This window comes from Phoenix dactylifera, chromosome 8 (assembly GCF_009389715.1).
Source record: "Phoenix dactylifera cultivar Barhee BC4 chromosome 8, palm_55x_up_171113_PBpolish2nd_filt_p, whole genome shotgun sequence".
Taxonomy (NCBI): Eukaryota; Viridiplantae; Streptophyta; class Magnoliopsida; order Arecales; family Arecaceae; genus Phoenix; species Phoenix dactylifera.
Window position 1 is genome coordinate 13,574,235 of NC_052399.1, and position 12,203 is coordinate 13,586,437.

Below are 12,203 nucleotides of genomic sequence, written 5' to 3' on the forward strand. Positions count from 1 at the left end.
TCAAATTAAAATGATTAAAATACCTTTAGTAGGTGGATATGCAAAATAAAATATTTATAAGACAATCGTGATGGAAGAAAAAAAAAGTATTTTAAAATTTTATTTTATTTTTAATTAAAATAAATATAGTTGTTATTAATGATATTAGAAGAATCATTATATCACATATATTTGTGTAAAAATAATATTTTATGAGGATACAGTAATAAATATAAATTTGACGAGGATATTCACGTAAATTTAAATTTTTAGAAGGTTATTCATGCAAATTTTTTTTATAAAAATAATATATAAAAAATTATAAATTCTTTTATTATAGGATATTAAAAATAAAAACTAATTATGATGGAAAAATACCATGCCCCTCCTCTAACCGGATCCAGCTTGGTATTTATCCGATTCAGAGATAAGGGCAGTGTATCAGTTCAACCATCCAAGGAAGAGAGAGAGAGAGAGAGAGGATTAAACTTGATATGAGAGAGAGGATGTAACTTATAATACGCATTCATTTCAACACGATGGTGTCTGCTGCCCCTGTCGGCAGCTACTAACCGGTTCCCGCGGTGAACGAAACCCGCGCTTACCTGCTCCTTTTGGCTAGAAATCCCTCTCCTCTATTAAATTATTTTCTATTATTATCTCTATTTTCCTTTTAACACCAAATAAATGTACGCAATCCACTGAATCCAGCCAACCGTAAGGCGCCACGTTGCCTACAGTCGACACAATGTTAACGGAGAAAAGACTTCCGCTTTCCAAGTAGTCATATTTGCCCGGCCGACGGAGATGTAGTAAACGGAGGTTTCTCTCCGTTTTCTCAGTTCAAGAAAGTTACGCCTCTCCGTTAGTTATTACTGTTTTATTTTTAGTTTTTTTTTTATTCGAGATATCGATAAACCTCCCACGGTATCCGTATTCCCATCGCCGCCTCCTTCGCTATAAATAATTAAACACGAGATACTCTGTTCCGTGGTTAACATCTCTGACACAGGGGAAGCTCTCTTTCTTCTTCTTCTCCTCCTCCTCCTCCTCCTCCTCCTCCTCTCTTTTTGCCGCATGGAAGCCATGTCTCTGCTCTCAGATCTCCTCAACCTTGATCTCTCCGACTCCACGGAGAAGATCATTGCCGAATACATCTGGTTTGCGCTCAGTCCCCTCCCTCTCTGTTTCTATTTCTCTCTCGCTCTTTCGGTTTTATATCTGATTGTTTTCCTTTTGGATTCTTCCTTTTGCTATTCCGTTCTAGTATCGAGATTTGTTTTAAAGGACCTTGATATGTGCTATGGTCTTCCTCCATTTTGTTCTGTTCTCTCATCCCCGCCTTTTTTTTTCTGTTTCGTTTTTTGTTTGAGGGGTTTACTGCCTTTCTAGTTCCTTGGGTTTCTGTTTTCTATAGATTTGTAAGGGTTGCATGTGTTTCTCTGGTTTGAATCTTCCCTCCCCTGCTGTGTTCTGTTGTAGTCTGTTGTAATCTCTTCTCGTTTGGTTCTGTGGGCAGTGTGAGTGCTGTCTCTCTGATTTTTTTTTTTTTTGAAGTTTTTGTCTTGGTATAGATTTCTTATAAATGGGTGAGTACGTCGGGTTCGGTTCATCCCCTCCTCGCCTGTTCTTATGATCCCTGTTTTCTTTTGTCATTGTATTCTGTTTCAGGGTGCTGTTCTGTTGTCTTTTTTGTTCTTGGGTTTTGTTCATTATAGATTTCTGGGAAAGGTTGTTTCTTATTTTTGCCTTTGGCATGCGTTACAGTTTGGATTACTATAATATAGAGGAGGGTTCATCTTTATTCATCCTGTTTGCTGGACCACTCGCATTTCCATTTTGTAATTCACTTTATGGTCGATCGATTGGTTCATCGTTGAAATATTAAAAGCTTGAATTTTATGATGGGTCAGTTGTATTTGGTGGCGAATATGCTTACGGTGTGCTCATTATAGATTTATGAGAAATGCATGAGTTATGGTCTGCTGGACCGGTTGCCCGGAGGCACGGACCTGCACCGTGCCATGCCGGGCCTGTACCGACATATTAAAGGAGGCTGGGGAGAGGGCGAATGGGAGAGAAGAAAAGAGAGAGAAGGGGGAGGGGGAGAGGGAGGGGGAGAGGGAGAGGGAGGGAGGCGGAGGGCCGATGACCCGGATGGAGGAGGGCTCTGCAGCCGGTTGTTTTGTTCGAAACAAGGTCCGTCCCTTTTTTTATTTTTGCGACTTTTAAGTAAAGTCGGCAAATCGCTTGTGACTTCACTTAAAAATTGCAAAATTAAAAAAGCAGCCAAACTGCTATTTTAAACGAAACAGAAGATCTGGCTGCGGAGCCCGAAGGAGCCTCCTCCGTGCGCACATGGCTCGCCGGCCTCTACCGGCCCTCTGGTGGCCGACCTCTGCCTCCCTCTCTCTTCCTTCCTCTCATTCTCTCTTCCTCTCTTGCTCGTTCTCTCTTTTCCTCTCTTTCCTTCTCCTTCTCCCACTCCGGCAATGGATTTTATTTCCGTTGCCGAAACCATCCCGGTCCGCCGTCGAGATGGCTCAGTATGACTGGAACCGCCTGATTTGGAATAGTTCCGCCGACCTTGGCCCGAGCATCCTTGCTTATTTCTCGACTTTGGTCCTTAAAGACTACCCTTATATAATAGTTTCTATCTGCTCAAATTTTTTTCTCTCTCATTGGTATGAAGCTAAGATTTTTCTTTTCATGATTAGGTTTTGATGGTTATTATGCTAATTTGAACTCTAACTTTTTTTAAATCTATGATTATTCTTTTATTATTTTTTTAATTTCAATTTTGTGAGGACCGTACGGGCATGTTTAGTCCCTCATCGGCTATTCATCGGATAGATTTTGGATATTTATACAGGGCTAAAAAGTCTAAATAATATCTTCCGACTAATTATTTTGGGTGAGGTCCTGTGCTGTGACAAATGCTATAAAATCAGACTTGTTATGATCCTTAACATGCACTCCTTTTTTAAGCATTACTGGGCAGATCTTCACTAGCCTAATAGAGTGAAACTGCTTCATTTTCTTTGGTCATTGTTCTGTGGGAATACTACATATGTTATGTTTAATCTGTTAATATGATATCCAATAGGGTTGGTGGATCTGGAATGGACATCCGGAGCAAAGCAAGGGTATATTTTTCACCCCCTGAAAGTTTATTCAATTTCATTTTTTTTAGCCACTTCATATGATGCTTTTTGTTTGATTTCGCCAATCCATTTGACTATGTACAATTTCATTTAACAGACGCTCCCTGAGCCTGTCAGTGATCCCAGCAAGCTTCCAAAGTGGAACTACGATGGTTCAAGCACAGGTCAAGCTCCTGGAGAAGACAGTGAAGTGATTCTGTAGTATGTTCTCGTATTCCTCCTTATTTTAGGTTTTTACTAATTGTTTCTTTATTTGTCTTGGTAATTACATCCTCTCTTCATTTGGATTAATTTTGCCAATGTGTTCTTGTAGTCCTCAAGCCATTTTCAAGGACCCATTCAGGCGGGGAAACAACATTCTTGTAAGTTCTTTTTCTTTTTTGTTTTAATTTTTAAATTTAACTACTTGGAACTTATCATTGCCAGTAATCTTGTTTGAGCTTTATGCTATTGGTTTTCTCATGGAATTTCCATACTTCTTGTATGATATGAATTTTATGGTTATAGGTTGTTTGTATTCTTTTTATATAAATTTGGTTTGTTTCGTTAGATATTTTTTCCCTTTTTGATAAATAGGTGATGTGTGATTGTTATACACCCGCTGGGGAGCCAATTCCCACCAACAAAAGATACAATGCTGCTAAGATTTTCAGCCGCCCTGATGTTGCTGCTGAAGAAACTTGGTATTACTTTCATGTCTTCTTATTCTTTATTCTGTTTAGTTATTTTATCTTTTTCTTCTCTTCTGATGATTTTATATTTTACATTAATGGACCCATTTCTTGTTTTTGTTTCTTCCTCTCCTTTAACTGGTGCAGGTATGGAATAGAGCAGGAGTATACTCTTCTTCAGAAAGATGTGAACTGGCCTCTTGGGTGGCCTACTGGAGGTTATCCTGGTCCTCAGGTAATAATTTGATACCAACTTGAGGTGCTACATGATGGATTTCATTAAACTTTCTTATTTTCATGTTTCTTTTTGCATTGTTATATGGCTTTTGTTTGTGCTTGATGTATCCCCCTCTTAGAGAATTATTAGAAGTCCATTAATGCCTTTTGCCTTTCTTTCCTTTACACATTAAAATATATTGAATAAATTTTGAGTGTATAAAGAAAAGAATGAATGGAGAACTTATATAATAAGCACTGTTATTCTCGATCCTTTTGTTTTGTTGTTAAATATTGGATGTTCGTCTTATATGTTGAAGCTTGTCATTCAGGTTATCTTCATCATAGATGAAGGACTAGTTCTGAATTGCATATTAGTTTTCATTCCTGTTCCATGTTTTTCAAATTCTTTATTCTTTTGCTGATGTTCATGTTTTGCAGTGTCTTTTTTTTTGTGATTCTTTGTTGATGTTCATGTTTCCTTTTAATCTCACATTATTGCCATCATTATTGGATTTATAGATCATCAATGAATTCTCCTTGCACCAAAGTAAGGTCTTAAATCTTAGAGGATCACAAAGAGAGTGTTTCTTTGATATGCTCAAACTTATCGAGTTGTTCTAATGAATATGGATTTGTAACAGGGTCCTTATTATTGTGGTGTTGGTGCGGACAAATCTTTCGGGCGTGACATTGTTGATAGCCACTACAAAGCCTGTCTTTATGCAGGGATTGACATCAGCGGTATCAATGGAGAAGTCATGCCAGGCCAGGTAAGTTTTTTGATCCCCCCACCCCCCTTCTCCTCCTTTAGTGGTTTTACTTATAATCTGACATCATTTGTTGTCATTGTTATCTCTACAGTGGGAATTTCAAGTTGGTCCTGCTGTTGGCATCTCTGCTGGTGATCAACTATGGGTTGCTCGCTACATATTGGAGGTAAATGCAGATGCTCAATCAAAATATATGTTCTCCGGACAAGGCATGTCATATGAATGAGGGACAACGGCCATATACTAGTTTTGATTCTGTAGAATCCATAACTATTTGGTTACCGAACTGCTAATTGCATATTGCTTCTTTGATGTAAACAGCGAATTACTGAAATTGCTGGTGTGGTGCTCTCCTTTGATCCGAAGCCTATTCAGGTAAGATCAACTTTCTTCTTTCTTTGCCGGATCTTGTTGTTTTGACTTTGTATCTTCTACTTCGAGGAATTGAAAAAAGAATCATTGAGGGGGTGGGAGGACTCTTTCTATATTATATCAATGTCATTGCGATGTCCTAATGTCCAAAATTGCTTCTTGAATTTGTGGCTACTAGGGTGATTGGAATGGTGCTGGTGCTCACACAAATTACAGGTAATACAATTCACAGTGAATGATATGTGGAAGATGCCTACTGCATTTTCTACCCCTTCATCCTTTCAAAGGGAGCAAAATTACAACCTTTTCCACACCTGAAGGTTTATTTATGTTGATGTATCCATTTTCTGTTGGTGGTTCTCAGCACCAAATCCATGAGAAGTGATGGAGGGTATGAAGTCATAAAGAAGGCAATTGAAAAGCTTGGCCTGCGGCACAAGGAGCACATTGCTGCCTATGGAGAAGGCAATGAGCGCCGGCTTACCGGACGACACGAGACTGCTGATATCAACAACTTCCAATGGGTATGCATGTCTTGCAACTCTCCTGCTCAGAGACATATCCTTGAGAAAAGAATAAGATTCAATTGAGTGCATTCATTACCTTTCTCTCATGGTTGGCAGGGAGTTGCAAATCGTGGGGCATCCATTCGTGTTGGCCGTGACACTGAGAAGAATGGCAAAGGTTAACAACATTTCTCGGCTAAATCTAGTTTCCTTTCACTGTTTGTGTTGTTTTCCCATCTCAGACTAGAAGTGCCCTTTCTTCTATCATCAGGATATTTTGAAGACCGAAGGCCTGCTTCCAACATGGATCCCTATGTGGTTACCTCAATGATTGCAGAGACTACCATCCTCTGGAAATCATGAGAGGCCTGCTACTCGCACCTTCTGTTAGGATTTTTGAGTCTCTGTCTTGTGGGATTCTGAGTTCACCATCTTGCATTGCGCTTGGAACTCTTATCTTTTCAGTAGTCTTTGATTGGCATTCTTGTTGTGGTAGTAGTTTGGAGTCATTGCTCTATATTGGGAGAGACTATGCAGGCAAATGGTTTTAGCTATACTTGGTTGTTTTTGCTGCTTTATATTTTCAATTTGTAATCGGAGTAGCAGCAACAAACAATATATTTTGATAACATAAAAAGTTCTCTCTCAAAACAGATCCTAGTTGTCCATTTGCAGTATGATACTGCCAAGTTGGCAGTGAAAGACTTATTTAAATATGCCGGTTGAATATGTAATTGGAATTACTTGTCGTAATCTTGATTTTTGGTTGTTGAGTTAGGAAGTCTTTCAGTGGAACTTAGTTGGATCCCTGCATTTTAATTTGGCTTTCAAGTATCCAATTCTAAAGGCAATTTTATATAATTATTCTAATGAAGGCTTTCCTATCTGCTGATATGTACTTTTGCAAATTTTTTTGTATGAAGCAAGATGAGAATGAAAAAAAAAATCATTTTTCTAGATGAATTTGTCTGACTCATTTTTCCTCAAAAAAATTGTCTGGCTATTGGGTACTTGTCTTGCACATGGGAAGATTTTTGTTTGCATGAATGGCTTTAAAAGGAAAACAAATGCAAACAAGGATCTAGGAGCGCTTGTATATCGGCTGTGAGTACTCCTTTGGCATGTAACTACTAGTTGGAAAATGCCACAAGATGGAAACCAGTACACATTTTTCTGTGGAGAGAAATTTGTGAATTATTCTGTTTTAATCACATTTGGCCATCGCTTATTTATCATTTTATTATGTGTAGCCTAGTGAAAATCCAATTCTCTTCAAAAGATAATTACTTTGCTTATCATTGTACATCTGTTTTCTGTTCTTTGAAATTCAAACTAATTAACCGATATTTCTCCTTGCATCATGTTGACATTTTAAATTGTAGGGTAAAATGTGGAAATCTAGCCAAATGATGGTGTTTCAAAAAGATGATAATCTCATATAAAATTTTAAAAATAAAAGATGTCTATGATTAATTGACATAGTTGCATATAGGTGCTTGTGAGAACAGCAACTCTGTAAGCAACAAAAACAATAAAAAGACAATTTTAATGGTTCAGCTATACAGGCATAATTTGCTGAATTAATCTGTCAATCAAAAATTAGTTAATAATTGCAAAAGTTCAGAATATTGTGACTAACCTATAAATAGGATTAACATTTGATCTTATCTATGGTTAAATTATACAAAAATATTCTGAGAGTTATTGTAGTGTTGCTGAAAATGTGCAATTTCATTCTGTTGCAACTTAAAAACTCATAATAATTGTTGTCAGCTTCTATGTTCATGATATCACCTACCAATGTAAAAAAAAAAAAAAAAATTCAGGAGAGCAGGGTCTACTTCTTAAAATTGACTTCAAGGAGGCCTTTTTTTTGACAATCTTAGCCGGGGCTTCCTACTCTCTCTCTCTCTCTCTCTCCCCCTCCCTCTCTTTCTTTTCATAGAGGCTTTACTATTATCTGAATTAATTGGCTCAAAAATATTATCTGAATGATCTGCTCTTACTTCTTATTGTAAGCTGTCAAGAACAACCACAGGCAACAAAGCTGAGCACGAGAATTAAACAACATTATTTTGCTCTCCCAAATTCTGAATTTTGTAAGACAATCTTATGGTGTTCGCCACATCGATAACGAATCGGAATCTCACGTCGCCCTTCTGAAGCCGCTCCATTGCAGTGTTCACATCGTCCATTCCAATGACCTCAACCTCTGCTGTTATGTTATGCTCCTCAGCGAAGGACAACATATCCTGCGTACCCTTCACCCCACCAATTATACTTCCAGCCATAATTTTCCCTCCTGCAAGATACTAGCTGAATAACGTAGGTCCCTCCAATCCAAAGTATGATATATAAAATTTATCAAACTAGCTCAATACCTGCCATTATAGGGAAGAGAGATATCTCTGTAGGCTTGGTCATCCCACCAAGAGCAATAAGTTTACCACGAGTCTTCAGCAATGCGAACAGGGGCATAAGTGAGTGATCAGCTGCAATGGTATCAAGAATACCATCCATTGTGCCCATGGCAGCCTATTTCAAAAAAAAAGATAGCATGACCTGAAGAGGATGATGACAACAATCCATGTTAGTGAAAAGTTCTACCTTCATTTGCTCAGGGTCTCGACTGACTATGAATGAGTCAGCTCCCAACTTCTCAGTAGCTTCCTTCTCCTTGTCAGGACTTGTGCTGATAACTGTAACTTTCACCCCAAACGCCTTGGAGAACTTTACAGCTAAATGGCCAAGCCCACCAAGTCCAACCACTCCCAAATGCTTCCCAGGTTCACTGAGTCCATGCTCCTTCAGTGGGTTGTACACTGCGATCCCCGCACACAGTAGAGGTGCAACCTTGTCTACAGGCAACTTGGTGGGGATCCTGACGGCAAAATGCTCATTGACAACTAACTTATTGGAGAATCCTCCATAGGTCGGCGTACCGTCGGGGTGGGAGGAGTTGAAGGTTGGCACAAGTTGGGGGCAGTAGTTCTCTGAATCCTGCTTGCAGTCGTCACAGGAAAGGCAACTGCTGATGAAGTATCCTACACCCGCCTTGTCCCCAACCCTGAACTTTTGGACATTGCGACCTGCTTCAGTGATGACACCCACAATCTCATGCCTGCAAGGAATTGCACAAAGGAAAGAATTATTATAAGCTTTCATTCTGGACATCTGTTTGGCTTTAGACCATTTTAAAGATCACTGGCTGGCCATTTTCATATTATGGATCATGGAAGATTATAAATATAACGAAGGTTGCAGCGAATTTGCTGCAGCGAAGAATTAAAGAGTTTAAAATAACTGCTCTTGCTTCTTGTAGAATGCAAATTTTTGTTCCGTCCTGTAGTCTGAAAATATTCATGAACTAATGAAAAACACAATTGCATTGCCTGACTGTCTTGACAAAATCCCAAACTTGAGAAAATTATATTTGAATCCTCTTCTCTTCGAGGAAAGTTTACGTGCATGGATTTCATGCATAATCTATATCCTTCTGACGGCAATAGTGATTTTTATTTTTCAGTAGGAGATTGTAATAATTATTTCATAAATACTAATTGCAGTGGCATTTGTTACGAAGACATATGATTGCAGTTGTCAGCAGCTTATTATTTCTTTTCACAGTAAGGAAATACGGAAACTACGATTAAATTTGCAAGCATGAGATAGGATACTTTACTTGACAGTAGGAACAGTTTTAAAAAGCAAACATATCTGAAACTTTAATTTTTTTTTTTCTGGGGTTTAAATCCCACTCTCAACACCAATATATTTATTTTATCAAGAAAAATATACCGAATTATCCATTCATAATGGAAATATCTTGATCTTGATTTGTATGTGTAGTTTACTGCTTCTGTATAAACATACACTGTTAATTATACAAATTGCTATGTGTCAATTAGTTGACTAATATAAAACTCTGAAGTACTATGAATGCAAATTATTGCACAAAAGGAGACCATTGTTCTCTCATCATAGCTGCGTTCTTTTTTTCCTTTTCTTTTCTTTTGTTTTTTCCATATAGAGAAGAACTCTCAAAGCTCTGTAACATGACACTAGAGTAAGGTAATAATCTTTAAATCCGCTAGGCATTCATATCACGTCTTAGGTATTAAGCAGGGAGTGTCAGCAAAATGCGCAAAAGATTAAAGTTTTCCAGGGAGAAAAGTTGAACAACAAGAAATTTAATAAATAAGGAATCATCACTAAATGCAGTAGAAATGTCGTATGTAGTTTATATGTGCTTAAAATGTTGTAACATTAAAAACATAAAGTTCTTATAATTAGATAAGCTTACAATAATCTAATTACAATTCATCTGCAATACATTTGAAATATTTAGAGTACCTTAACACAAACAAATAACATTATGGGTTCATGAGAGGTATTAAACAACGGCACACCATATAGCACTCGACAGTGTTTGGAAGCTTTTACTGACAAACTCTAGTTTCACCTGCTTGCAAAAAGGAGGAAATGTGGCTTCAAAAGAGTGCTTCAATGACCATTCCCAAGTACCTATACATTTTTGATGGAAGGGGACGGTGTTAATCCACCCTCACAACACTTACGTGTTGACATGGCAGCAAGTGACTGGCTAGATCCAAACTTTTGATGTTTTTAGGAGGAAATGTTGTGTGAAAATATCTTAATGCGCTAGCTGATAATACAATGCTGAATAATAATGACATATTTGTGTCTCTGACCTTGGAGAATTTGGTGGCATCTTTATTTGTCACATAATCAACAAAAGTGTTTCTTATTTCATTGCTTTCAAATCAAAGCATAGAAATATCATGCACAGAGAATTATAATGCTAAACTAGCTCATGACAATTATGAAGAAAAATATTCAAATGCAATCAGAAATCCTTTAATATTGGTGAAAGAAAATTTAGATCAAGCTACTAATTCTGTAGGTTCATACCCGGGGACAACTGGGTATATAGCATTTCTCCACTCATTTTTGATGGTGGAAAGATCAGAATGACAAATCCCACAGTACAATATCTTCAAGGTGATGTCATCATCTCCTTTAGCCCTGTAGAATATAGTGGCACATCAAATTATATAAAATAAGATCGCTAGTAACCTTTAAAAGTAAATATATTCTGAAATAGGTTAATCAAAAAAAGGTAATGGATATAAAAAGTATTATTTAGTATATATACATCCATTATTTGTTCGTTCTAGATCACTAAGATGATATAGATTGAGAAATTTTTCTCATTCAGCTTTTACATAAAGTGTAACAACTCTTCTTAGTTCCATGTAAGTATTCAAGATCTTTCCAGCACACAACCAATATAGGACTAAACGTCGCAGATACTATAATATACACCCGTAAAGATCCTCTAATCCTAGATACTAAGATCAACCTATGGCCAGTCTCAAAAGGGCGCATGCTTTAGTATTTCCTAGTCTACATTGGCCATGGACTAGGCCAAGTCTATACCATTTGTAATGATTCAGAATTTCACAAAAAACTAGCTGGAAGGCATTATTTGGATTCTTTGACATTGTTTAAGTATCACAATCAATGTGAGAGTAAATATACGCCCATACAAGTCTTCATGTAAAGTGTATTTATCAAATGTATCCACTACATACAACTATTAATTTAGAGTTTTTTAGATCACGATTCTTTTGTTATATTACCATTGCAAATACTCTTAGTGGTTATATTTTTTGGGAATAAACAAAAGATATAACCTGAGAAGAAGAGAGGGAGGGGGGGTGTTGGTGTGCTCGTGTGGCATGTTAGACCTCATTCCCGTTACACAAAGACGAAATTAACCGGATAACAGCTAAATAACATCTGCTATGACATAATTACCCTACAATTCAATACGGACCTCAAGACCATCACAAGGGTCAAACCTTTAAACCTTGAAGAAGAGAGAGTACTATCGACTGGAACTAAGAGAAGGAAGACAAACCGTGAGTATCAATAACAGAGGAGACATTTCACATGAACTTAACACTCAGACATCTATTTTTTTAAATTAAAAAAGGGAAGGAAAACATAGCAATACAATAGAGTAACCAAAAACATGCGCGCGGGGCGAGAGAGAGAGAGAGAGAGAGAGAGCCTTAAGGGGAAGGAGAAGGGGGAGAGGACTCCAGTTGCATCCCTTGCTGCCAATCCAAATGCCATGTTTGATTGCCCCATCACCCTCTCAAACGCTGTCTTGGAGATGACAAGAGAATAATGGTCGTTTCCAAGAGTCCTACCTTCCACTTTGTAAGGCGGACAGAGCTTATGGACCTTTTAATGATTAAGATATCCACTAAGTGTATCTTCTGGATGAGTGCACTCAATAATAATATATTCAACTTTCAATTCCCTGCTGCACAATCCTCGCATACTCTCTTCATTTAAGTCTTAAAATTTTCAATAAACTACAAATTTAAATCCATTTAAATTTAATTATAAATACCATAAATTCAATTTAGACCTATATTGCAGTATCTACTAATCTGCATCAACCCGCTCTGACACCATTTGTAACAATCT

At 37.5% G+C, this 12,203-nt stretch overlaps 2 protein-coding genes across 4 annotated transcripts; one reads left to right on the forward strand and one right to left on the reverse strand.

The window, feature by feature from the left end:
• Window positions 1–958: 958 nt before the first annotated feature.
• On the forward strand, window positions 959–6,470 carry LOC103695875 (glutamine synthetase nodule isozyme). Its single transcript, XM_008777312.4, has 13 exons — window positions 959–1,139; window positions 3,086–3,125; window positions 3,241–3,344; window positions 3,457–3,505; window positions 3,720–3,826; window positions 3,962–4,049; window positions 4,675–4,803; window positions 4,895–4,969; window positions 5,125–5,178; window positions 5,354–5,391; window positions 5,540–5,699; window positions 5,799–5,859; window positions 5,953–6,470. Exons 1-13 carry the CDS (start codon window positions 1,057–1,059, stop codon window positions 6,042–6,044), a joined length of 1,080 nt encoding a protein of 359 aa, XP_008775534.1. The 5' UTR covers window positions 959–1,056; the 3' UTR covers window positions 6,045–6,470.
• A 1,194-nt stretch (window positions 6,471–7,664) lies between these two features.
• LOC103697658 (probable mannitol dehydrogenase) lies at window positions 7,665–11,930 on the reverse strand. Of its 3 annotated transcripts, none has more exons than XM_039128965.1 (5): window positions 11,722–11,930; window positions 10,614–10,727; window positions 8,289–8,802; window positions 8,063–8,216; window positions 7,665–7,983 (listed from the first exon to the last, which is right to left on the reverse strand). In XM_039128965.1, exons 1-5 carry the CDS (start codon window positions 11,856–11,858, stop codon window positions 7,742–7,744), a joined length of 1,161 nt encoding a protein of 386 aa, XP_038984893.1. In that variant the 5' UTR covers window positions 11,859–11,930; the 3' UTR covers window positions 7,665–7,741. The 3 variants fall into 3 exon arrangements, with proteins under 3 accessions (XP_038984893.1, XP_017695968.1, XP_026656646.1); XM_017840479.3 differs by having other exon boundaries at window positions 11,779–11,928; XM_026800845.2 differs by having other exon boundaries at window positions 11,542–11,766.
• Window positions 11,931–12,203: the final 273 nt, after the last annotated feature.

Excerpts from the sequence above, each read along its gene's own strand:
- LOC103695875 (XM_008777312.4), top strand. The coding sequence starts at position 1,057 with ATGGAAGCCATGTCTCTGCTCTCAGATCTCCTCAACCTTGATCTCTCC. Across the intron at positions 4,050-4,674 it reads GAGGTTATCCTGGTCCTCAG|GGTCCTTATTATTGTGGTGT; the intron begins GTAATAATTTGA and ends GATTTGTAACAG. Across the intron at positions 5,392-5,539 it reads GGTGCTCACACAAATTACAG|CACCAAATCCATGAGAAGTG; the intron begins GTAATACAATTC and ends GGTGGTTCTCAG.
- LOC103697658 (XM_039128965.1), bottom strand. The coding sequence starts at position 11,858 with ATGGGGCAATCAAACATGGCATTTGGATTGGCAGCAAGGGATGCAACT. Across the intron at positions 10,728-11,721 it reads ATGTTTTTGGTTACTCTATT|GGCTAAAGGAGATGATGACA; the intron begins GTATTGCTATGT and ends TATATTCTACAG. Across the intron at positions 7,984-8,062 it reads TCTCTTCCCTATAATGGCAG|GAGGGAAAATTATGGCTGGA; the intron begins GTATTGAGCTAG and ends AGTATCTTGCAG.